We start from the raw sequence: 27943 nt of genomic DNA on the forward strand, positions 1-27943 counted from the left end.
TTCATAACAGTACTATAAGCTACTGTGACCAAATGTTATTATTTCAGTTACAGTAATGAATTAACAACTTACTGGATAAAATTTCAACCATAAGTGATTTTAACACGTGTTAACATTATGCTCAGCAACTACTAAAGAAAAAATTTTTAAGTGTAATTTAAATGGAATTCTAAGAAACATTTGTTTAACCTAAAGAAGGCAAGAGAGGAGGAAAAAATTGACCACGTAATGGATGAATTCAAAGGAAACAAATAGCAAAATGGCAGACCAAACTCAGCCATACCAATAATTATATTAAATATAAAGAGAATAAACACTCCAATTAAAAACATCGATTATCAGACTGACTTTTTAAAAACAAGATCCAACTATATACTGTTTATAAGAGATGTAAAATGATTTTAAGGTAAAAGATTTTGAGGTAAAACAATAGAACAATATATATCCTGCAAACGTAACCATAGGAAAAGTTGAGTGGCTACTAAATATCAGACTAAGTAGACTTAAAGACAAGGAGTAGCAACAGAGGTAAAGAGGAACATATCAAATGATAAAAAGCTCATACATCAGGAAGAAGTTATAATTTTTTTTGATGTAGACCATTTTTTTTAATTTTATTTATTTTTTTATACAGCAGGTTCTTATTAGTCATCAATTTTATACACATCTGTGTATACATGTCAATCCCAGTCGCCCAATCCATCACACCACCATCCCCACCCACCACGGTTTTCCTCCCTTGGTGTCCATACATTTGTTCTCTACATCTATGTCTCAACTTCTGCCCTGCAAACCGGTTCATCTGTACCATTTTTCTAGGTTCCACATACATGCGTTAGTATACGATATTTGTTTTTCTCTTTCTGACTTACTTCACTCTGTATGACAGTCTCTAGATCCATCCACGTCTCAATAAATGACCAAATTTTGTTCCTTTTTATGGCTGAGTAATATTCCATTGTATATATGTGCCACATCTTCTTTATCCATTCATCTGTTGATGGGCATTTAGGTTGCTTCCATGACCTGGCTATTGTAAATAGTGCTACAATGAACATTGGGGTGCATGTCTCTTTTTGAATTATGGTTTTCTCTGGGTATATGCCCAGTAGTGGGATTGCTGGATCATATGGTAATTCTATTTTTAGTTTTTTAAGGAACCTCCGTACTGTTCTCCATAGTGGCTGTATCAATTTACATTCCCACCAACAGTGCAAGAGGGTTCCCTTTTCTCCACACCCTCTCCAGCATTTGTTGTTTGTAGATTTTCTGATGATGCCCATTCTAACTGGTGTGAGGTGATACCTCATTGTGGTCTTGATTTGCATTTCTCTAATAATTAGTGGCGCTGAGCAGATTTTCATGTGCTTCTTGGCCATCTGTATGTCTTCTTTGGAGAAATGTCTATTTAGGTCTTCTGCCCATTTTTGGATTGGGTTGTTTGCTTCTTTAATATTGTGCTGCATGAGCTGTTTATATATTTTGGAGATGAAATGAATCTACGGTAAGAAGCACAGTGGTTGCGGGGAAAGGGAATTTTCTGAAGGCATGGAGATGATGATTACTTTGGTATATAAAAATTATCAAAATTTATCGATTTGTACACTTAAGATCTGTGCATTTCAAGGGTGCAAATTTTATCTTAGTGGAAAAAAAAAGAAAGAAAAAAGAGAAATTTTGATGCCCTTCTCATAAACTAGATAGTTTTTTTTAATTCTTGTGAAGAAATTTTTCCAAGCTTCTTAAAATTCTTAATGAAAGAGAGTAAAAAGTCTTATCCTTAGCAAACGAGCTTCTCTAATTAGTAGCATAAAATTTAATGCTCTGATTACTTGATTCATGCTTTGCTTTAAGTTATTCTTAGAATCTTCCCATGTAATTGCTAATAATGATAAAATTATCTAGCAATTATTGGGCTGTTACTATACACCAGGCACTCTTCTAAGGGCTTTGCATGTTTCTCTCATTAATCCTTAGAGTACCCTATGAAGAAAGTAGTACTATAATCCCATTTTACGCATGAAGTATCTTACGCATGAAATATCAGAAGCACGGGATTTAAGTAATCTGTCTGGGATCACATGTCTGTAAGGGATATAGCTGGGCTCTACCACCAAACACTCTGCTGTCAGAGCACATGCTGCTCCCCATTGCCATCCTGTCCTACAACCTGGGAGGGCTGCTCCAGATGTGGCACTGAACCCGGAGGAAGAGTCCTCTTCACCCTGTACCTGTCAAAGCAGAAAGACAGATGCGTGTCCAAACCACGTAGCTAGTGTGGAGCCTTAGTACCTGCACTCCTCTTAATCATGGCTCTACTACCAGATCAGCATGAGACGTTCTTGAAATTATTCATAACAATGGGATCCTTTCTCTCACTGAAGCTTAAGTGCATGTTGAATGAAAGCAAGGACATTATGTAGCCATTTGCCTGCCATTCTCCCTCTGTTAAAGCGGTCCAAGATCTCAGCAAACACAAGCAGCGCCAATTGCCAGTTCATAGTGAGAATGAGCCTTACAGGTCCTCTGATCCCATCCCCCAACACTTTGAGACCCAAACCCTTGCAACTATAAGAGTCATAGGAGTGCTGCCTACCCACGGTGTGGGACCATTTTACAAAACTGATTTGATGGAAAAGATTAGGCTGAGACGAGTGCTCACCTGCTGGAGTAACCATATTCTATCCCACATTCAGGGATGCCAGGAAACTTGACATTCCAGGACCTAAGGGGCAGACAGTTGTGGCAAACACAATTTTACAGCATCCTTCCTCCCAGGCCGGCTAGCTGACTCTGTCCCCATCAGAGGCATTATCTGAGCCGTGTTGTGGCAGTACTGCTGCTAAGCGATAAACTATAAATACCCTGCAAAACTGGTCCTCAAAGTTTCAGTTTCTTCTTTCTACTCTTGCTATACACGCACATTTTATTAGTTCTGGTAACCCAAGTTTTTTTCCCAGTTTCCGATTCTGTCTTTTTGAGATACATAGCACATTCATCTAGTCCTGCCTGGGAGATTCCATACATCAAACTACAACAAATAACAAAAGGATTGTGTGGTTGTTAAGAGCATCAAGGACTAAGTTTCAATCCTGAGGTCCCCACAAGGGCCACATTGTTGTCTCCAGCAACTAAATTAATCCATGCTTTCTTAGGAAGCACAAAGGTTCTCGTTAATTTTAAGTATAAACTCAGGTGTGAAAGACCTTGAGATTGGTTTAATATTCAGCAGTTTTCAGAAGAAGTTGCCTATAGATAATCACAGAAAGGTTGATTTTATTTAGACAGCCTGCTGAATCACAGCAGCTTGGCTTTTGTTTTTCAGATAGTGGCTGCAGGTTCTTTGTAGCATGGCCATGTCCCAGCTGCCGCTGGGCTCTGGGAAGAGACAGTTAAACTCATAAGGACCTTGGTGGCCTGTTTTCCTACAGAGGGGTGTACAGTGCAGGTGCATGGAGATTGAACTTGATCTTTCCACTGGAAAAACTATTCACTGAGACATCCTTGCTACTTAAGCTTCAGTGAGAGAACGGATTCCCATTTCCATGAATAATGTCAAGAAGGCCTCATATTGACTTGGTAGCACAGCCATGATTAAAAGGAGTGGCAATAGTAAGGGTTCATATTAGCTAAGTGGTTTGGACACACATCTGGCTTTCCACACTGATGGGAGCAAGGTGAAAAGGTTCTTTCTCTATGTTCAGAAAAAGTGATGGATTTGATAGGGAAGCAAACATTCATTGTGATATTCATATGTTTGTATAGAAGTGGCCTCTTTTAATATAACTGACTTCATTCTAATGGACAGGATTAAATGGCCTGAAGGGTCACTCTATTCTGTACCCCCAGATCTTGAAAGTACGTTGTCAACCTCATTTTTTGGTATTCCATAGTAACTGTGAATATATTTTTAATATATGTGTTTAATACATGTTTAATAGTTACGGATAATTTAAGTACTAAGATTTCTGTGGATTATTTTGTAGAAGTAGAGATACATTTTATCATTAAAAAATAATTTTTAAATGAAGAAACAAGACAACTTGATATAGAAAGCTGATGTTAGGGAAACGTTACAAGTTAGATCTTATAAAGATCTTGGTTGCTGAAAATATTAGAGACATAGGTTGATTGTTACAAAAAAGCACATAAATAAGAAATGAAAAACTATCACGGATCATTACAAGGATTTATTTTTGGTATTACAGTAGCTATAAATATGGTAGATCTCCTCTTTTAGATGCTCACACAGACTCATGCACAAAAGCACCAATCACAGAACAAGGCTGGAAGCAGGCTGGGTGGCGACTCCTGTCCCAAATCCCTCATTTTGATGGAATCAAGCATTTCTTTTAATATGATTTCACGGAAATTTTATTTAGCTTTATTTTTCTAAGATAAAAGGTAACAGATTCTTGTTTAAAAAGGATTGTCATAACCTAAGCTCTTTTAAGCCAGAATGTTTTATATGTTTCCCTGAATGAAATGTCACAGCTGCCCTGTAGTAGCACAGGCTGCAGAAGAGAAGCTGGGTCAGCTGCCAGATATTGTTCTCACCACACATAACGCACTTAGCTGCGTTTTGTGCACCCATTTTAATATCTTTTCCCAGTACTTACCCAAATTCCTCCTATGGAGATGTCATAAAGTGAATTATGAATGTATTGACACAGTGATTCGTATTGTGGATTAGGTATGGGTTGCATGATAGTTTCAAGGACCTCTAATACCCAAATAATATTGACAGATTGGTAAGCATCCAAAAAATAGGAACACCATGGTTATAAAATGAAAGAACTAAGAGAATTATGAAAAAGAAGAAAATACATAAAACACCAGGGGAAACTCTGAATGAAGCCAAGGTCATGATCATGTCTATATCATATCTATAGAAAGTTAAAAGAGCTATGAGACTTATTATATGAGCTACAAAATGAGATCAGTTGCAAGGGAAACTTCCAAAGGAAAAGTCAATTTAGTTAAAATTTTTATTTTTACTTGATTTTCTTCTGTTACATTCGTTAGCTCATAAATGGGTTCAATAATATTCCACAGGGAAAGTCATGTGTTTTTAATCCAAAAGTGGAACAGTAACATTTTAAGCATTTCATAGTTTAACTTCATTCTGAAGTGTTAAAAAAGAACATTTGACATCAACCATATAAGATTTATGAATTTTGAACAAATTTGTGTAAGACTTTGTCCAAAGCCTCTTGGTCCCCCAAAAGACATTAATACATTGTGGTATTTATGGGCTGTAGTGTTTCTTTTTAAAGCCAAGAGAAGAGTTAGATTTAGAAATAACACTTTAGAGTGAATAAAATTTCAGACAAGGAGTATTTCTATTTTAGTTTTACTTTATTGCTGGACTTTAATTATCAGCAAGATTTAAAAGTGGGTACAGACCATTTTAGCAATGTATTAAAATCTCTAACATATTAAAGGATTGTACTTCTAAATACAGAATATCAATGCTACATGCATGTAAATACTGAAAAAAAAAATCAGTCGTAGAAAAAGCAAGGAGACATAGAGGTTTAAAATTAAATGCTACACTTTGAAGAAACAAAAGGTCAATTTTGTTTTCCTTCTTTCCTCCTATCTTCTTTCTTCTACTTTATTCTTTCTTTCATTTTGTCTCTTATCAATAATTCATAAACTTTTCTTGAAATGAAGAAAATTAAACACATTTACATGAGGTCCTGAATATTTTCAATGTGTGCTTAGTACCTTTTAAAAATCTGTTATCTTTGCTATCATGGTAGGTAAAACTCACCCAAAGATAGCGAATGCTTTGATAGCTTTGACAATTCTCAACAGTCCTGTCTGTGTCTAAATATCGATCTGCGTTTTATAATGTACTAAGAAGTTAGGAACTCATAAGAACTGATAGGTCACTCAGTGGCTCAGATGAGAGTATATTATCTTTGATACTATTGATTTTCTGTGCTTCATTTATGTTTTAAAGTATGTCTACGACATAGTAGAAAAAAAGATCTTGATTTGATAGGCTTTTCAAATATATTTATATACTTTCTTTTTTGGCCTTGAGGCTCTATTTGAGGATGTCTTATTGTGTTTTGTCATTAATTCATCTTATTTGAAGACACAACGTAAAGGTAAAAAAGCTAAAGATTTGAATTGTCCCCTAAGCAATACTGTGCGTGTGTGAGGATAATTCTTTGGCTTTTGTTCACTTTGGGACATAAATGAAAGAGCATAAGATATTTCTAAGAATAGAATTAGAGTTTGGTTTTCAGACTAGATTCCTTCTGACCTCTGAATATTCCCCCAACTCCTGTGGACTCTGACAAGCTTCAGAAGTTTGTACCTGAAACAGGTTCAGAGTCTTCTTTGACCCACTTCTATCTGCCAGTTTCCAGGAACAATCAGTCGAGCCCCAGAAATGAATGTCGCCAAAGTTGACATCTTTGTTTATTGTCTTTTCTGAAGGAACGAAATCAATTTATTTGAGCAGTCTGCCCTTGAGGTGAATGAACTAAACTTCAAATATGGAAATTGCTAGCGCTTGCTTAAAGATTTTAAATTTCAATTTTGCGTTTGAGGTGCTCATCATTTTTAACACAAAGGATTCTCTGCAATCTGTTTGCAGGTCCCCGTAAGTGTGCAAAACCTATACCATTTAATTGAATAGTGGTATTAAACTGGAAACCAAATAGTGAAAGAATTTAATATCAGAGCACATCAATGGGGTGTTCACTTCACCTCCAGACTCAATGTCCCTTAATATGCCATCATAATACCTGTTAATAGAGAGACCAGCTAGAATAGAGATGCAGAAAACTTGGCTAAATAATATGAGAACAGAAAAATATGTTCTCCAGAAATATGTGTGTAATTTTTGCCACTTCATTTAGATGGTTATTCTGAAGCGTTTAAAAATAGCACTGGCTTGGGACACCAGGATAACCCTGTAATATCTTGGAATTGAATTTGCTACATTTCTCCTTAAGTGTTTTTCTCTAATTAAGACACATAAAGTCATGTGCACATTCATAGATTCCTACATATTTATGTTGTCGACTGGTTAGTAGTATTTTGAAAATCCATGAAGATTGTTTATTTTATTAAAATCATCATCATCCAGAAATGTTATAAAATGCTAATTGGCTAGTAACGAACTACATTCTGTAGAGGTTTCATTAGATATGAAAGGGTGTCTTAACATCTATACCAGTACTGTAAAGGAGAATTTGTAAAGGGAGATTTCATAAGTAGCCATTATTAGAAATATAAGTAAGTAATAATTATGAAAGTAAACATTTATGCCTAAATAAAAGGAATGAGTAGATTTCAAGGTATAAATGCAATTACAATTTTTTACTCTAAAGATTGGCGACCTATGTCCTGCAAGTCAAAGATAGTTTTACTGATGAGAACTCTTATTGAATGAAACATGTCCCTGGCTCTCCTCTTCCTTCCTGAGAAGGACTGTCCCTTGCCTACTGCCTCCTCAACAGGTTCTGGGTCTCTGGCCCACTTGGGAAGTGACAGCCCAAGGTCAAGTCATAAGTGTCTTTTCCTTTCCTTTCCCATCCTCACACACACAAAAAAAATGAGACTGAACTTTGGCATGTTGCTTGTAAAAGACTGTTAATCCCAGAAATAGAACCAGATGCTTTTTGGATGAATGGATGGATGGATGGATAGATGAAGGGAAGGAGGGATAGAGGGATGGAATTATATATGAGATTTGAAGAACCATTCAAGGCTTCCTTTCGTGACTCAAGAAGATATTTTTGCCACATTTTGCCCAAAGCAACCTTTAAATTAATCCTATTTTCCCGTGAAAGTAATCTGTCACACTCTTTTAAAAATGAGAAAATAGCCAAGAGCACAAAGTGCAGTAATACAAGCATACTTAAGAATGAAGCCAAACTCTTAAAAGTAACAAATGTTCAGGGCAGAAACATAGTTTATATGGTGTCATGAATCTGACAGTATAATTTGCCTCATATAAAATACAATAACATAATAGCTGCATTAATTAAGTACTTATTACATGCCAGGTACTCTCCTATGTACTTAATATGTATTAAATGTTTGATTTTCACAGCAACCCTATGGAGTGGTTATTGTTATTGACCATGTGGTAGAGATAAACTAGCCGAAGACTAGACAGATTAAGTAATTTATTATAACCTCATTTGATCTTTATTGGAGAAGTAGTTATTCCACTATCTGTAACCCATTTTCAACAACCTTTCTTTTTCTGTTTCTTTTATTTCCCTTTTTTCCCTCTCCCTCCTTCCCTCCACCAAACATGGGTTTAAGTACATATGATGTCAGACATTGACACCCTCCTTGTCCCAGAGAAGTGACAAGACACACAGCCTCTGTCCCTTTGCAGGCACAATGTTAATTCTTTAATCATATTGAAGTTGATTTATCTTGACCTGAAATTACCAGGTTCTTTTCAGACTTCTTTACCAGAAGAACTCACAAGAAATAAGAGGAAATAGCAGTACATACAGTTCAGTGTTAATTGAGAAATTATTGATCACAGATTCAGAGTGCAGACTCTGAGGGCAGACTGCTCATGTTTGAGTCCCAGTCCATCTTAATAGCTTTACAACCTTGGCACGTTTCCTAATTTTGCTATGCCTTAGTCTTCTCATCTATGAAATGGGAATAATAATAATGCCTATCTCTTATGGTCATTAATTTGATACTTGTAAAACAATACAAATATGCCTGGCAAATTGTAAATTGTTTATATTTTTATTGCGATAAAATACACGTAACATAAAATTTACCACCTTAATCATTTTTAAGTGTACAATTCAGTGATATTAAATGCATTCATAATGTTGTGCAACCATCACCACTGTCCATCTCCATAGCTCTTTTCATCTTGTAAAACTGAAACTGTACCCATTAAACCAAAATCCTCATTCTCTCCTCCCTCCCCCCAGTCCCTGGCAGCCACCATTCTACTTTCTGTCTCTACAATTTTGACTACTCTAATCATAAGTGGAAACATACGGTATTTGTCTTTTTGTGATTGGCTTATTTCACTTAGCACAAAGTTCATCCATGTTGTAACATATGTAAGAATTTCCTTTCTTTTTAAGGCTAAATGACATTCAATTGTATGTTTATGTGACACTTTGCTTATCCATTCATCTGTTGATGGACATTGGGTTGCTTCCATGTTTTAGCTATTGTAAATAATGCTGCTAAGATAGATGTACAAATGTCTCTTCAAGATTCTGCTTTCAATTCTTTTGAGTATATACCACAAAGTGGAGTTGTTGGATCATATGGTAATTCTGTTTTTGATTGTTTGAGGAGCACCCTACTGTTTCCCATAGTGACCACATTATTTTCCATTCCCACCAAGAGCGCACAAGGGTTCCAATTTCTCCACAACCTCACCAACATTAGTTATTTTCTATTTTGTTGATCGTAGCCATCCTAATAACTGTGAGGAGGTATCTCATTGTGGTTTTGATTTACATGTCCCTAATGGTCGCTGATGTTGAATATCTTTTCATGTGTTTAATGGCCATTTGTGTATCTTCTTTGGATAAGTGTCTATTCAGGTCCTTTGCCCATTTTTGAATCAGGTTGTTTGCTTTTTGTTGTTAAATTTTAGGAGTTCTTTATATATTCTGGATATTCTGTGGGCTACCTTTTTAGTCTGGTGATATTTTTCTGATGCACAAAGTATTCTGATTTTCATGAAGTCTAAAATGTCTATTTTTTCTTTTGTTGCCCATGCCTTTGAGGTCATAGCCAGGAACTCACTGCCAAATCCAATGTTCTGAAGCTTTTGCCCTATATCTTCGTTAAGAGTTTTATAGTTTTATGTCTTGCATTTATGTGTTTGATTCATTTTAAGTTAAATTTTGTTTATGGTGTTAGGTAAGAGTCCAACTTCATTCTTTTGCATGCGGACATCCTGTTTTCCCAGCACTGTTTGTTGAAAAGACTGTCCTTTCCTTATTGAATGGTCTTTGCATCATTGTCAAAAATCATTTTCCATTTATGCCACAGTTTATTTCTGGGCTGTCTATTCTATTCCGTTGGTCTATATGTCTGTCTTTATGCCATTACATACGCTTCTGATTACTGTAACTTTGTAGTAAGTATTAAAATCAGGAAATGTGAGTTCTTTGGCTTTGTTCTTCTCTTTCAAGATTGTCTTGGCTATTCAGGGTCCCTTGAGATTCCATATGAATTTTGAGAAGGATTTTTCTGTTTCTGCAAAAACATCATTGGGATTTTTATAGAGATTATATTGAATCTGTAGATAACTTTGGGTAGTATTGACATCTTAACAATATTAAGTCTTCTAATCCATGAACATGAGATGTGTTTTCATTTATTTATGTCTTCTTTAATTTCTTTCAGCAATGTTTTATGAACAAGTCTTTCACCTCCTTAGTTAATTCCTAAGTATTTTATTCTTTTTGATGCTATTATAAATGGAATTGTTTTTGTAATTTCTTTTTTTATTGTTCAGTGTTACAGTATAGAAATGCAACTGCTTTTTGTGCATTGACTTTGTATCCTGCTACATACGTTGTTGATGAATTCATTTATCAGCTCCAACAGTTTGTCTTGGGAATATTTAGGGAATATTTAGGTATATATATATATATATATATATATATATATATATATATATGTGTGTGTGTATATATATATATATATATACACACACACACACATATACACACACACACACACACATATATATATATATAAAATCATTTCATCTGCAGAGATCAATTTACTTCTTTCTAATTTGGATGCCTCTTATTTATTTTTCTTGCCTAATTGCTCTGGCTAGAATTTCCAATACTGTGTTGAATAGAAGTAGCAACTGTGGGCATCCTTGTCTTATTCCTGATTTTAGAGGAAAAGCTTTTAGCTTTCACAGTTGAATATGATAGCTGTAAGTTTTTCATGTACGGTTTTTATTTTGTCAAGGTGTTCTCCTTCTTTTCCTAGATGTTGAGTGTTTTCATCACGAAAGGCTGCTGAATCTTGTCAAATTCTTTTTCTGTATCAATTGAGATGATTACACGTTTTTTCACCCTGCACGAATCCCTTAAGCATTTCTTGCAGAACAAGCCTGGTGGTAACCGACTCCCTCAGCTTTTCTCTGAGAATATCTTAATTTCTCCCTCACTTTTGAAGGAAACTTTTGCCAGACTTTGGATTCCTGGTTGACAGGTACTTTTCAGCACTTTGAATATATCAGCCCACTGCCTTCTGTCTTCCAAAGTTTCTGTTGAGAAATCTGCTCATATTCTTATTGAGGATCCCTTGTATGTGATGAGTTGCTTCTCTCTTGCAGCTTTCAAGATTCTCTCTTTGCCTTTGTCTTTCAAAAGTTTGATTATAATTTATCTCCATGTTGGTCTCCTTCATTTCATCTTACCTGAAGTTCCTTGAGCTTCTTGGATGTTTATATCAAATTTGGGAGGTTTGGATCCCATCAAACTGGGAAGTTTTCAGCCATTATTTCATCAAACATTCTCTGTCCCTTTCTCTATCTTCTTCTTCTTGGAATTCCATGATGCAAATACCGATCCATTTGATGGTGTCCCACAGGTCTTTTAGGCCCTGTTCACTTTTCTTCAATCTCTCTTCTTTCTGTTCCTCAGACTTGAGCATTTCCATTGTCTTATTTTTAAGTTAATTGATTCTCTTTTCTGCCTGCTCAAGTCTGCCTTTGAATGCTCTACTGAATTTTTAATTTCAGTCATTATATTTTTCAGCTTCAGAATTTCTCTTTGGTTTCTTTTTAGGTTTTCTGTCTCTTTATGGATATTTCCATTTTGTTCATACATTGTTTTCTTGACTTTCTCTACCTCTTTCTTTAGTTCTTCAAGCATCTTTAAGACAGTTGCTTTAAAGTGCTTGTCTAATAGATCGTCCATCAGGTGTTTTACATGGACAGTTTTTGTTGATTAATTTTTTTTCCTTTGAAAGAGCCATACTTTCCTGTTTCTTTGTATGCCTTGTGAAATATTTTTCAAAACTGGACGTTTGAATCTCATTAAGTTGGGACTCTGGAAATCACATTCTCCCCCTTCCCCAGAGTTTGCTGATTTTTGTTATCATATTTATTTAATTTATTTACTAGTTTATTGGCTTTGTAGGCTGTCTCTGTGCTGAGGTGTAATCTTGGGGTCTTTTCGAGTCTTTTCTGAGCTTTTCCCTGGCCACATACAGCCATGTTCTAATTTTCCCCACATGTGCATTTGATTTTGAATATCCTAGTCTCTCATATCTGGCTCCCAAAAGTCGGAAAAGAGAAAAATAAAGGGAGGTGGGATGAAAAGGGTACTGGTCTTTAAATCACTTGGATGTTACTTTAGATCCAGGCAGAAAGGCTTACAACAATGGCAGAAGGTGCAAAACCAATGGCTGCATCTTTGTCTGCCCCTCAGTGATGAGAAGCACCAATCAATCGGTGATCAGAACACACTCCCAATGTTTTCAGGACAGGGTACATTTTGCCTACTGCGATTCCTGCAGGCTGCTTCAGAAACAGGTGTGTAGTTGACTGCCACATGGCTAATGGGCAGAGGATGCATAGCTACTTCTGTACTAAGTGCTGAAACTGACTGAAATTAACCACAGCTTGCAGTCTGAGCCTTCTCCCTAGAAGTTGCAAGGCTTCCATAGAGTCCAGAGTTCCAAAACAGTTGTCAGACAGATTCTGCCAGCGCAATTGTTTTCTATGTGGGAAGACAGATTCCTGATAGTTCCTACTCTTCCATGTTCCCAGAATCTTCTCTGTAAATGAACTTTTACATAATGAATTACTCTTTAAATTTTACATTCTTTAACTAATGAATTTCTGTTATGTAAGGGAAACCTTTAGGAATTTGAGCTTTATTAGATTTGGAGAAGGATTACTGAATACCAACTGTGGGTCTCAGGCAAAGAATAAACAAATAGCAACAAAACTTTAAAGGATGTATAAGAAGAATTGGGAGGTCATATTTCTTTGCTCTATTTGAAATTCTGTTATTTTGTATTTACCACACATTCTGATAGGCAGTCACGTTCGTTATTTTCTATTAATGAAAATTATAATAAAAGAATTAAATCAGTGCTTATTAAATGAGGTTTAATAGACCAAAAAGCTGTTTAAAACATAGATGCAAAGGTTGGAAATAACAAAGATGTGAATTGGTAATGAAAGGATTAGGAATCACTGTTCTAGAACTTCTATGAGTCTTAAAGAATTTTCTAATGATTCAAAAGTACCAATCATATTATGTACTAAGATACAGTTACCTGCTGCACATAATTTAAGAAGGTCTCCTCTAAATGCCTGAGTAGACATCAAATATTGCATAATTTTAGAACAAGAGAAGACTTTAGAGATTAGTTTTATTTGGCTGATTGACTTTGCCTTGAGTGATTATTACTTTAGAAATTTAATTTCTCCTTTTTCCTAACTCTCTGAAAATGGATATTACAGTGGAGAGCATCTCAGTAAAAGTTAGAGAAAATGATACTGACGTGTGGCATAGTGGAATATTTGCATGTGCTGTGTGTTCCCTTTAGATAGTGATAAACTATTTGAGGGTTATTTAGCATCCATCTGTTACACTTTTATAGAGCATTTCAGTTTAAAACAGATTTTGAAAATTATCCTTTGAACTCATGCACAGACTTTCTGAAAATGCCTGTGTAGCCCACCAAAATATGTCTGATACTCTTCCATTTAAATTTGCCAAAAGAAAATGAGAGAGGAGATTTCAAAAAGTAATCAATTTTTCCATAGGTAGGAGTGCCAGTGGTTTAATGAGAAAAATCAAAGTTAAATTTATTATATAGTTAGTTTCAGATTTTCCACAGAACTTTTAGAATAAAGGCTATTAATTTTGCCTTATTTAACAGAATAAAGATGAACTATAAATTAAAACACAATTATAAATGTGTTTTTAATCATTAATAGTATGGATTTTTCATTTGCCCAAATAAAGAGCATCTAACTTCTAAAATTGGTGTTATGGAAAAGAAAAGGATAGTTGTACAGAAAGTGAAAAAAAAAATTCACTGGTACTTTATTAAGAATATAAATATTCCCTCCAATGAAAACGCAGACCTACACGTGCACACGTGAATGTCCTGACAGCTGTGCTGTTCTTCCAGCCTCTACAGATGACAGTGCAGCCGAGAAGAAAGGGGGAACCCTTCACGCCGGCCTCATCGTTGGAATTCTCATCCTCGTCCTCATTATAGCCGCAGCCATCCTTGTGACAGTCTATATGTATCACCATCCAACGTCAGCAGCCAGCATCTTCTTTATTGAGGTGAGTGTCCAGTAGAGTACATGAAAACCATGCTAGCTGATGAACTCCAGCCATCTGCTGACACCACCTGCATTTAATAGTTAGCACATGATTTCTCCACTCTGCAGTTGTGAGCTGGCTGATGTCACACGTGCACGCATGCGTGTGCACGTACCTGTTGATAGATGGCTTTCACGTGATGAGCTCAGTTGCCTTACCTCAGGAGCTTTTAAAGAAATAAGCCATCTCGCCTTTTACAGATCGAAAAGAAAATAGAAACCATATTTTTTGCCTTATTGTACCAAGTATGTTAAGCAGCTGCTCTTCGATCCTAGAAGGAAATGAAGCGTATGCTGGAGGCTAAAGGATTTCGCTTAAATCAACTAATCGCTGTAACAGTAATCGAGTATTGGCCAGATTCATCATACAATATGGTGACCCTGCTCTTAAAACGCTCACAGACTATTTAGGAAAAATACATGTTTCCCTACAAAATAGCAGCTACAACAATAAGATTATGGTATGTGCCATCACCGTTTCGTGTGATGTGTGTATATTTATACATGTACATATAAATGCGCGTGCATACACACACGCTCATTCAAACACAAAGAGAGCACTGTGCCGAATCAGTGTTGTGTTTTCATGTACAGAAAGTAGAGTTAGTGCCAGTGCCCAAGAGCAGTGAGGTAGGAGAACCAGCGGCTGTGTACAAAGGGCCAGAGCCAAGCCCTGATGTCCAGAAGGCCAGAGACTGGGAAGCCTGGGGGCCACAGGATAAGGTCAGTGTGACCAAGTCACCTTCTATCCTCCAGACAACTGGGCTTCCTGGGCCTCGTGTGTGCATAGCTTTCACCCCAACATCTTAATGGAGCCACTGCCCTTCAACACAACATAAATACTAGAGCAATGAAGGAAATCTTCTCCCTCGGAGCTTCAAACTTGTAAACTTTAGGTCTTTTCCAGTTCACTGGGTGAGGTACAGTGGGCAGCTTTGTTCACGTGTTGAGTAAGAAATTATAACGACCTTTAAAGTACAAAGTTACCTTTAACCTCTATAACAGGGGGAAGTGAATGCAAATCAATTAAGTAATTGCTTAGAAGTCCTCTACGGCTCTCAACTGTCTGTGGAGTAAAGTGCAGTCTCCTTAGTTCTCCTTCAAGGCCTTGGCTATTTGTATCTTGTCTATCATTTCAATTTTTATCCCATAGCTTCTTAACCTGGAGTTCAGTACCATCAAATTCACTCTATTCTCTTCTCCATACACACCCCAAATTCCCCATGTCACCAAGACATTACTCATTCTGTTCCTTCCACCAAAAAAGTCCTCCCCTTCCATCTCAATTCTTGAATTCTGTATCCAAGTAGCCTTCAATACCATGTACCCTGTAAGCTTCCCCGGACCATCTCTCTGCCAGGACAGCTGGACATAATCTCTCTTTCCTCTGAAATTCTATCCATAGTAATACATCTCTATCTTTCTCTGGCGTTTACCTTTCTGTTTTGCATTAGAGTTAAATATGTATGTGATTTATTCCACCCTACAGACTTATAAATTCCTCGAGATTTGGATTAAATAACTTAAGCCTTTCAAGTAAGAGGTATTCTATCAGTATTTTCTGGAAAGAAAAAGATAATAAATATCCTAGGACATTTAAAACTTCCACTAAATTTTCACACATGAAGTCTTCCAAAAATGTCATTCTCATTTAAAGTCATAATAATCGAGAAATTATCAGGTATTGCATTTAGTTGGAAAACTCTTATTAAGTTTTGTTAATGTGCTTAATTTTCATGCAAGAAAGCAGAAAACTTTCCCGAGGTCATGAATGCATTGCTCCAAGATCTGACAAGTGACAAGCTGTAAAGCTTCAGTGACTAACCAGACATCAGGCTGCTGCTGTAACCCTCACAAGTTTAAGCCTGTTTATACACTATGAAGTTTATTTTCTGACACTGTGAAATATCTGATGGTGATGGTATTAGTGCAGTTGCGCAGTGCAAAGGACCTAGTTCACACCGATTCACAGCAATCCTTGTATGACTACAAAGTAAGACTGTAGAATAGTGAAAGTACTGCCGGGAGTGGGAGGGCATTAATCTTAGAGATAATTTAATTCTACACCCTTATAACACGAAGGAAGACACTGAGGTTCAGAGTGGTGGAATGGCTTCTCCAAGGTCGAAGAGCCTCACTTCTGGGAAGAGCTCTCGTGTTTCAACACTCAAGTGAAGCAGAATCATTCTGCAGATTCCCAGATTCTCTGTCAATTGCCAATAATTCTGCCTGAATCACTAACTCTTTGACACCCTGCTGTCCTCAAGCAGCTCACAGTGGCTGCCTGGCAGAAGATTTTTGAAGATAATAATCATAATTTTACTATTATTAAAGCGGACCCATGTTTTCAAAATTGAACGCATATCCGTGATGACTGCACAGTGACTGACATGCCAGACCTATGAATTCAAACGTTTGAATTACTAATTACATTAGAGTTATTGGAGCTTCCCTGGTGGCGCAGTGGTTGAGAGTCCACCTGCTGATGCAGAGGACAAGGGTTCGTGCCCCGGTCCGGGAGGATCCCACATGCCGCGGAGCGGCTAGGCCCGTGAGCCATGGCCACTGAGCCTGCACGTCCGGAGCCTGTGCTCCGCAACGGGAGAGACCACAACAGTGAGAGGCCCACGTACTGCAAAAAAAAAAAAAAAAAAAGTAGATAGCAGCATAATATAGAACATGAAAATCAACTTGGATGATATTGGTAAACTCAATCTCCTTATGCACCAATAACTAATTTTTTTTTTTTTTGTGGTACACGGGCCTCTCACTGTTGTGAGAGGCCCGTGGGGTAAATTCCACTTGATCATGGTGTATGATCCTTTTAATGTGCTGTTGGATTCTGTTTGCTAGTATTTTGTTGAGGATTTTTGCATCTATATTCATCAATGATCTTGGTCTGTAATTTTCTTTTTTTGTAATATCTTGTCTGGTTTTGGTATCAGGGTGATGGTGCCCTCATAGAATGAGTTTGGGAGTGTTCCTTCCTCTGCAATTTTTTGGAAGAGTTTGAGAAGGATGGGTGTTAACTCTTCTCTAAATGTTTGATAGAATTCACCTGTGAAGCCATCTGGTCCTGGACTTTTGTTTGTTGGAAGATTTTTAATCACAGTTTCAATTTCATTACTTGTGATTGGTCTGTTCATATTTTCTGTTTCTTCCTGGTTCAGTCTTGGAAGGTTATACCTTTCTAAGAAATTGTCCATTTCTTCCAGGTTGTCCATTTTATTGGCACAGAGTTGCTTGTAGTAGTCTCTTAGGATGCTTTGTATTTCTGCAGTGTCTGTTGTACCTTCTCCTTTTTCATTTCTAATTTTATTTATTCGAGTCCTCTCCATCTTTTTCTTGATGAGTCTGGCCAATGGTTTATCAATTTTGGTTATCTTCTCAAAGAACCAGCTTTTAGTTTTATTGATCTTTGCTGTCGTTTTCTTTGTTGCTATTTCATTTGTTTCTGGTCTGACCTTGATGATTTCTTTCCTTCTACTAACTTTGGGTTTTGTTCATCTTTCTCAGTTCCTTTAGGGTTATGGTTAGATTGTTTATTTGAGACTTTTCTTGTTTCTTGAGGTAGGCTTGTATTGCTATAAACTTCCCTCTTAGAACTGCTTTTGCTGCACCCATAGGTTTTGGATTGTCGTGTTTTCATTGTCATTTGTCTCTAGGTATCTTTCTATTTCCTCTTTGATTTCTTCAGTGATCTCTTGGTTATTTAGTAACGTATTGTTTAGCCTCCGTGTGTTTGTGTTTTTTACATTTTTTCCCCTGTAATTGATTTCTAATCTCATAGAGTTGTGGTCAGAAAAGATGCTTGATATGATTTCAATTTTCTTAAGTTTACCAAGGCTTGATTTGTGACCCAAGATGTGGTCAATCCTGGAGAATGTTCCATGTGCACTTGAGAAGAAAGTGTAATCTGCTGTTTCTGGATGGAATGTCCTATAAATATCAATTAAATCTATCTGGTCTATTGTGTCATTTAAAGCTTGTATTTCCTTATTAATTTTCTGTTTGGATGATCTGTCCATTGGTCTAAGTGAGGTGTTAAAGTCCCCCACTATTATTGGGGGACTGTTGATTTCCTCCTCTTTTATAGCTGTTAGCAGTTGCTGTATGTATAGAGGTGCTCCTATGTTGGGTGCATAAATATTTATAATTGTTATATCTTCTTGGATTGATCCCCTGATCATTATGTAGTGTCCCTTGTCTCTTGTAGCATTCTTTATTTTAAAGTCTATTTTTCTGATATGAGTTCTGCTACTCCAGCTTTCTTTTGATTTCCATTTGCATGGAATATCTTTTTCCATCCCCTCACTTTCAGTCTGTATGTGTCCCTAGGTCTGAAATGGGTCTCTTGTAGACAGCATATATATGGGTCTTGTTTTTGTATCTATTCAGCGAGCCTGTGACCAAAAGTTGGAGCATTTAATCCATTCATGTTTAAGGTAATTATCGATATGTATGTTCCTATTACCATTTTCTTAATTGGTATGGGTTTGTTTTTGTAGGTCCTTTTCTTCTCTTGTGTTTCCCACTTAGAGAAGTTCCTTTAGCATATGTTGTAAAGCTGGTTTGGTGGTGCTGAATTCTCTTACCTTTTGCTTGTCTGTGAAGCTTTTGATTTCTCCATTGAATCTGAATGAGTTCCTTGCCAGATAGAGTAATCTTGGTTGTAGGTTCTTCCCTTTCATCACTTTAAATATATCATGCCACTCCCTTCTGGCTTGTAGAGTTTCTTCTGAGAAATCAGCTGTTAACCTTATGGGAGTTCCCTTGTATGTTATTTGTCGTTTTGCCCTTGTTGCTTTCAATAATTTTTCTTTGTCTTTAATTTTTGTCAATTTGATTACTATGTGTCTCAGTGTGTTTTGCCATGGTTTTATCCTGCCTGGGACCCTCTGTGCTTCTTGGAATTGGGTGGCTATTTCCTTTCCCATGTTAGGGAATTTTTCGACTATAATCTCTTCAAATATTTTCTCGGGTCCTTTCGCTCTCTCTTCTCCCTCTGGGACCCCTATAATGCAAATGTTGTTGCATTTTATGTTGTCCCAGAGGTCTCTTAGGCTGTCTTCATTTCTTTTCAGTCTTTTTTCTTTATTCTGTTCCGTGGCAGTGAATTCCACCATTCTGTCTTCCAGGTCACTTATCCATTCTTCTGCCTCAGTTATTCTGCTATTGATTCCTTCTAGTGTATTTTTCATTTCAGTTATTGTATTGTTCATCTGTGTTTGTTCTTTAATTCTTCTAGTTGTTTGTTCTCTAATTCTTCTAGGTCTTTGTTAAACATTTGTTGCATCTACTCGATCTTTGCCTCCATTCTTTTTCCTAGGTCCTGGATCATCTTCTCGATCATTATTCTGAATTCTTTTTCTGGACGGTTGCCTGTCTCCACTTCATTTAGTTGTTTTTCTGGGGTTTTATCTTGTTCCTTCATCTGGTACATAGCCCTCTGCCTTTTCATCTTGTCTATCTTTCTGTGAATGTGGTTTTTGTTCCACAGGCTGCAGGATTGTAGTTCTTCTTGCTTCTGCTCTCTGCCCTCTGGTGGATGAGGCTATCTAAGAGGCTTGTGCAAGTTTCCTGATCATCTTTATTTTTCAAATAACATTTTTTTCTTTTATTATATACTCTTTGTAAACATCATTCTGATGGTTGTATGCTATTCCATTCAACATTCATTCAGTAGCTTTACATTGATTGTCTCTTATGCTGTCAAGTGGTATTCAGAAAGCACTGAGGGCCTAATGTTGCTAACATTGCCTTGAAGTAAAAAAGAACCTTATTTCACGCAGTTTGACTACATGTTAGTTTTCTATTGCTCTGTAACAAATTACTACAAACCTGATAACCTAAACTAATACACACTTACTGTCTTACAGTTCTAGAGGTCAGAAATCCAAACTTAGTGTCTTTGCGCTAAAGTCAAGGTGTTGGCAGAACTGGTTCCTTCTGGAGGCTTCAGGAAGAATAATTTCGTTGCCATTTTCAATTGTTTCAATTGCTGCATGCGTTTCGTGGCTCCTGGCCCCTTCTTCTCATCATTCCAACCTCTGCTTCTATCATCACATCTTCTACTAATTCTGACCCCTGCCTCCTTCTTATAAGGCCCATTGTGATCCAGGATCTCCCCATGTCATGGTCCTTCATTTAATCACATCTACAAAGTCTTTCACCTATATGGTGGTTGACAGGTTTTTGCAATTAGGACATGGACATCTTTGGGAGGCCATTATTCTGCCTACCACAGGCTGAATCAAATGTGAGATGCATCACACACTCCCCATTAAACTGTGACATGCCCTTGACCTTAAGACACATCCCAATTTCCATGATATTAAAATGTGACCCAGTGTGTATCTTCATGTATTTCACCACAAAATCCAGACTGCATTAAACACTTGTAGGAATTAGTTTCTGTGCTGTGCTAGGCACTGTGCACACTGTGATGAATTTTAATGACTTGGCCTCCAGTGGGTAGACCGCAGTTCATGCAGCCAGTCTTGTATTGTGGAGCATTGGGGCTCTTACCATTTTTTGCTGTTATAATTGGCCCCATTATGAACATAGTAATGGTAACAGCGAACATTTATTAAATTCACTGGGAGGAGTGATTTACACTTATTACCTCATTTAATCCTCACAAAGACCCTATGAGGTACTCAAATTATCTCCATGTCATAGATGAGGAAGATGAGGCACAGCATTTAAGCAGCTTGCTCAGTATCACGCATTTAGTCAGTGGTGGAGTAAGGCTATCCAGCCCAGGCTCTCCAGAGATCATACACTTAGCCTCTAGGCCATGCTGCCTCTCTGTGTGTAAAAGGGTCTTGCTTCATGCACTGTATGTTGCAGTGTAGGAGGATGTGTAGCTAAGGGCATACATTATGTCCTTAGAACAGATTCCCCAAAGTAGAATCAAATGAAAGAAATAAATAGTTTAAAAGCACTTAACAAATATTGCCAAAATCATTGCCCAAAGAGGTACACCAATTTATGTAGTTGTCATTGCTATTGTCTTTTTTTAGCGAAGATAATAATGACAGTACCTATTATCTGTTTTGTTCTTGCAGAAAATATACACCAGTTATTATATGTTTTGTGGACACAAACACTCTTCCTCATACATTACCTGGGCTTTAGCTTTTAAACTTTTTGTTTATAGAAAGAGAATAGGATAAAATGGGGATTAAATTCTAGAAATTCATTGTTATATGGAATGCCAAGTGAATATGACTCAAGGCAATAAAACGATTAAAATCAAGAGAAAAGTAGATGAAAATCAGGAGGCCTTGATGATAAAGCAAACCTGTCACTCCATATATTGTATAATTAAACAATAATTGAGTTGACTGTTTACACCTCATGTCTTCATACAGAGGATCTGGGCCAAGAGTTCCATTCTCCTGAGACATCAGTCTTTACTCATCTGGCAGAATGGTCTATTTTTCAAAAACTTACCTTCTGTATTCCTCCATCACCCTCTTCAGGTCTTAAACTGAGCATTTTCTTTCTTTTGACTTTTTACTATATGGATTTCATTTTGTGTTTACCTGTCTGGCTTCTCTCAGTAATTTTCGAATAGACACTTGATTTTGACCAAAACCCATCTTGTTATACATGAATGAATAACATGCTTAAAAATCTTTTTTAAAATCAGGTTCACTGTCTTGAAATAAAATAGCAGAGAACAAATATTCAAATAAGCATGTTTTTCTTAATTTTTAATAGATTTTGATGAAAGTACTATCTCTTTGGAAGAATTAAATATGCCTTTGGTTCTACATCAAATTTAATGTTTGCTGAACATTCCTAAGCATGGATTCTGTGATTTATAATAAATTTTTATTGCATGAATATGGGCTACAGACATAAATGTTTGCACTGTTGAACACTATCACTATTTAAGATTTTTAAATAAGATACAGAAAATGTAATCTAATTGAAGGCCAAGAAAGTAATAGTATAAAGTGGTAACCATATGAAAAAAACAATCCCATGAAAGGATTCTATGTGGACCATAAACAAAATAATTTCAATTAACAATCTTAATAAAAGAATTCATGATGAACACCGTGCTTAATTTTCTTTAGTATTCTAAACAATGGCTGATATTTAGACATTTATGTGCAGATGTGACTGTTCTATATTAATAAAAATGAAGAGAAACAGTAAAACTGTGATGATAAAGATGATCAATACCTTGGCAAAATAGATTCTATGAGTAAAATATTAGCTTTTTTGATAATAGAAAAGCAAAAACTAAGAATACCCTATCCTGCTGCTGATGCTGTAGGGCACTATTGAAAACGTCCTCAGAGAGAAAGAAATCAGTAGAAAGGACTCATTTAAAGATGGTAGAGAATTATAGGAACAAGGTCCTTCATGTTTCAGGAGAGCACTAAGACAATGCAATGGTAACGGAGTTTGTCTCTGAGTAGGTTATAATTTTTACTCTGAGGATTGGAGAAAGGACAGGGGCAGAGCTGTGCTGTCAGTGTGGCAGCCACCAGCCCTGTGTTGCTGTTGAGCACTTGGAATGTGGCTAGTCTGGAATAAGGTGCATGTAAAATACACACCAGTTTTTGAAGTTTGAGTACAAAAAATAGAATGTATGATAACATTAATAATTTTATATTAATTACATGTTGAAATGAAAATATCTTGGGTATAATGGCTTAAATAAAATATATTATTAAAATTAATTTCACTTTTTAATGTGGCTACTAGACACTTCTAAAATTATGTTGGTGGCTCACACTCTATTTCTACTGGACAATGCTGGTTTATAGAGAAAACCTTGCAGAGAAGAGGGGGTTAAACAGAAAATCTGATTCTCTCCATATTTTTTAAAAGTAGAAAACCAGGTGATTTTCAGCACAAGGGAGAAGTTAGATGCTTGAGGAGAGAGATGGCTGACAAAGCTATCTGATATGTTGACCATTCATTCATTCATCTATTTGAATTTGTTGAGTCCCTACTATGTGCCAGGTACCCAAGACACAGAGATAAACAAAATGGACAAGAAACCATCCTTGCTGTCATGCAGCTTCCATGCTAGTGAGGAGAGAGAGAAGATAGATATACTTTAAGCTAGGTATGGATTTCAAGTTGAATGTTTAGTTATAAAAGAGACAGTCCTCATAAAATGCTTAGAGAAAATGTTAACCTTTTTTGAGCAGTAAGATATTATTAGTCAGATAATGAAGGATATAAGAGTTTATGATGATCTTTGTTCCTGAACTTCAAATTTGGTAATAATCAGTTCTGGGTAGATATGTACAATACACACACATGCATAAGTAAATAAGACTGCTCTCCAAAACAGTTAATTTTCCTGAAGGACAAAACGGTCTCACCATTCTTAAATTGTGCATACTAATTTGAACTTGAAGTCACACGATGGTTTTCACAGTAAAACCTGGACGTAAATGTCTAAATACGGGCTTCCCTGGTGGCGCAGTTGTTGGGAGTCCGCCTGCCGATGCGTGGGACGCGGGTTCGTGCCCCGGTCCGGGAGAATCCCACATGCCGCTGAGCGGCTGGGCCCGTGAGACATGGCCATTGAGCCTGCGCGTCCGGAGCCTGTGTTCCGCGGCAGGAGAGGCCGCAGCGGTGAGAGGCCCGCGTACCGCAAAAAAAAAAAAAAAAAAAAAAAAAAAAAGTCTAAATACCAGTCACTGTTTATATCATACCTTAAAATTCTTATTATTTCTAGGGGACCAAAATATCTGCCTTTAGTGGAAGTTCCCAGTATTTTTTATCCTCAAACTCATAGGATGTCGAAACAAAAAGAAACATCAGCATGCATGCAACCCAGGGATTTTGTAACTTTTTCAAAATAAAGTGTATGAATTCCCTCCAGTATCTACCTTACCTGCATCTCCTTGCAGGTTTATGTTTTGTCTTAAAAACTTGTGGGAATTTTGCATTATACTCTATAATATAGACACATTTGTTTAATGTAAACTTTTAAAAAAAAGATTCTGCCCCCCATCCTTCAACCAAAGATGACATTTCAAAAGATGAGTCTTCTTTTTTCTGCAACTTTGAGCATCCCTGGCACCCCGTTGCACAGCCCTAGGTACTATAAAATCCAGAAAAATCCAAACCAGCAGAGCCCTGTGTTCCTGGAACCTAAGTGGGAAGTGTCCTTTCTCCCCCTTTGTTGGAGGCAAGTCCAATGTAGAGACAGAAACCCAGGATGGTGAAACAGTTCTCCTGGGGCATGTCAAAGCTGGTTTCAGAGCCAGTACTCGAACTCAGGACTCTTCCTGGCCTGTAGGCTGCGCTGCCACAGCAGAGGCATAACCATAGACTTCTGAGCAATTTGTCACTCAAGGGATTCCTCACCCCAAGAAGTATTTGGGAATAACAAGGACACATGGAGAATATGATTAAAGGAAGACGGGCAGCTGTGGCCCTCAACTTTTCCTGGCAGTCAGTAGTGGTGCCAGGAAAGAAGCCAGAGGAAAGGAGCCAGGCAAGGACTCAGAGGCTGGTGCTGGGGAGGAAAAGTGTTTGCTCAAAGTCTGGCGTCTGGCTTTGCAGCTGCCTAATGAGCAGCACTTGGGAGGCAGGAAGACATGGCCCGCTGGCGGCCTGCGCCATAGACAGAGAATTCGTTTCAGAGACCAAAGGATCCTTTTATCTTGAAGTCACAGGTTTTTTTCATAACTGAGTTTTCCCTTAAGGCATTCCTTAGTCTTATTTCAGTCTTAAAGAAAACTCAAGGAAAAAATGATTCATTGAAACAAAATATTTATTTCTATTTCTTAGAGGAGGCAAAAGCTGGCATTCACTTTTGGTGAACTGCTATGAAGAAGGAAAGTTTAGGCAAAACCTAGCTGAAATGGTTTGACACCCTCATTAAAGAAGCTGTTTTATTAGATGGCAGATTTCCAGAAATCTAGCAATATATAGGGGATAAAGGTGAAAATGGTTTGCATATTTTTAAAGACACTCTTTGTATATCTGTTCTAAGATGCTAGAATCTTATTCATGTGCATCATTGAATGTTTTTGAGACATCAGTTCAAGCTTATGGTGATTCCCTTATTTACACAGTTACCAAAATAAGATTTCTTTTATAGGTATCGTCTTTAAGTTACTCTTCTGCATACCACGTTTTAAGTTAAATTCCTAAAACTAAAATATTTTCTTCCCTTCCTCAGGGAGAATTATTAAAAATAGTGAATAAACTAATATTTCACTGAGCTCTCTGCTCTAATTGCTTCTTAATTACCATTCCTTAACTTATTTTTCATAGTGCATAAAGCCATGAAATAAATTATATATATATTCCTATTATATTTATATCATGCGTATTTATATATGTGTGTTTTATGTATATTTATATGTGTATAATATGTATATTTTATACATGTATATAAAATCTCCACAGGGAAGCCCTTAAGAGATGGAAGAATCAAATGAATAAATAAATAAAAACCCGCAGAGCTACAGTCCACTTGGGCATCTGTAAACCTGAATTATGTCATTTTAAGTATATGATATAAGTTTTAGGTATTCCAGTCTTTTCTTTAAAAAGAAGACTGCTCTACTTATAGTACCAACTGTTGAGTAATTTCTTCCTTGTGATTTTGGTAACTTTTTTGTTAAAATAAATACTCAAGTCTGTCTATTTGTGGAGACAGATAATAGAAACTTTAATTTTAGCAATAATTATTGCATTGCAATAATAATAAATTTATTCAATTATAGATTATTTTTCCACCAGTTCCACATAGTATAATTTTTTCTGACAGAAATACAAAACAACTAAACTAAATAATTTGATTATCATGACATGCTTTGGTTTATAAATAAATACTAGAATTATTTGTGATTGTAAGAAAATTGAAATTTTAAAATTTGAGTTTAGAAGATTCAAAATTCAGAATCTAGAGAACAGAAATATAAAGAAATGTATTTTAAATGATAGAAGTAATCATACTCTTTGTAATTCCATTAGAAATGATTAGGCAAAAGTACTTTTAATTTGCAAGTGGATTAAGATTATTTTGCTCTATTTTCTTGAGGTGATGCTGTCATGAAAACTTTCTTAATATAAACAAAATAATTTTCAATTCAAAATTAAAACAACTTTTCTTACATCATATAGTAAGGGAATATAGAGTCAGAATTATTAGTTCTGTTTCTACTTTCAGCTAATTACAATATTTATATTTTAATGAGAAAACCATTCATCTGTTCAAAAAAACTTTTTTGTGAACACTGACTCTGGGACCAGTGTTATCCTTGGCAAAAACTTTAAAAGGGGAAATGATATTTGTTCTGTTAAAAGGAGAAAACTTTTTTTTCTATAAAAAGAAAATAGATTTATGATAATTATTCTAAATCTCAGTGCAATGTAAAGTTCTAGGATTGTAGTAAGGGATAATCTTCTTTTAATTGTATATCAGGGTCTTTTTGTTTTCTATCTGAATTTATGTCACATATCTTAGTTTTTCAAGTTTTCCTTGCCATTGACCTTGAAATATCTGTGATTCAGTATCTGGTAATTGGGCTTGCATCTTGAATATGTACAAGCTTAATGTGGAGAAAATTTGATGTAGTGTGAGGATAAAAAACATTGAATTTTAGTGAAAAGCAATCTCAACATTTGTAATTTATAATATATGGCTGTCAATTTTAAAATGTATCATATGTTTCATGAAGAGTAGGAAGGCATCTCACCAAAAGTGATAAGCGTACCCCTACAGCGGAGGAACGTACCCAACCTTAAATGTGTTTAGAGGAGAATGATTATTACGGGCTTCTGACTCATGCCTGGAATATGAATGAAAGGAGAAGTTCTAGCTGAGAAAAGTCTAGAAGGAGGAGCATATTAGCTCCCACCACTGTTGATAGGCTATCCCATGAACAAGGTGTCTAACTTCTTCTGGATGGATCTCAAGGATGGTTATGAGGGTCTCTGGGGAGAAGCTATGAAGATACGAATATGAGCTAAATATAGACTTTCTAATAATCAGAGGTACCCAGAGATGGTACTCAGAGGCTCTGGGGTGATGAGCTTTTCATCACCAGAGGTCCTTAAGCATTCAAGAAGGCCCCTTATTCAGGACTTCGTAGAGTGTATTTAAGCATTATATATGTGTATGCACTCGAATGAATTTAAGGTTTGTTCTATCCCTGTAAGTCTTGAATATTCTGGTGCCCCCTCCACCCACAAAGTCGTATATGTTTCAGAAAAATACAAAAATGGCAAAGTAAACTAGAAAGCATGATTGTGTGTTTGCTCACACAATCTCCCAGTTTTTGAAGACACCTTAATTTTTCATAACCCAAAGTGCAAAAGTGAAACTCATGCCCACACAACAAGGCTACAAGGAAGACTATAGTTCTCCTATCCAGAGAATATAGTTAGTTGTGAGCTAATACTCTGAGGTGGAGGGGACCCACCAACTCTTCACCTTTTAAGGAAGTTGGTAGATTTCATGTTCATGTTGCTGCAGGACAGGCAAGACTCCAGTTTGTCTTTAGTTAAAGGTCTGCATAAAAACAAAGGAATTTATCAGGAAAGTAACAGCCGGTACAAAGTGCCTTAAATAAATCTTTCCCAGTAAGGGTTACTTGA

At 36.5% G+C, this 27943-nt stretch overlaps 1 protein-coding gene across 1 annotated transcript in view; it reads left to right on the top strand.

Moving 5' to 3' along the window:
• The window catches only part of PLXDC2 (plexin domain containing 2), a 407678-nt gene that overhangs the window by 356479 nt on the left and 23256 nt on the right, over positions 1 to 27943 (top strand). Inside the window, exon 13 of the mRNA XM_060006184.1 lies at positions 14149 to 14309. Within this exon, the coding sequence (XP_059862167.1) occupies positions 14149 to 14309 (161 nt within the window). The remainder of the gene's footprint in view (positions 1 to 14148; positions 14310 to 27943) is intronic.

Source organism: Delphinus delphis, chromosome 2, assembly GCF_949987515.2.
Source record: "Delphinus delphis chromosome 2, mDelDel1.2, whole genome shotgun sequence".
NCBI classification, from domain to species: domain Eukaryota; kingdom Metazoa; phylum Chordata; class Mammalia; order Artiodactyla; family Delphinidae; genus Delphinus; species Delphinus delphis.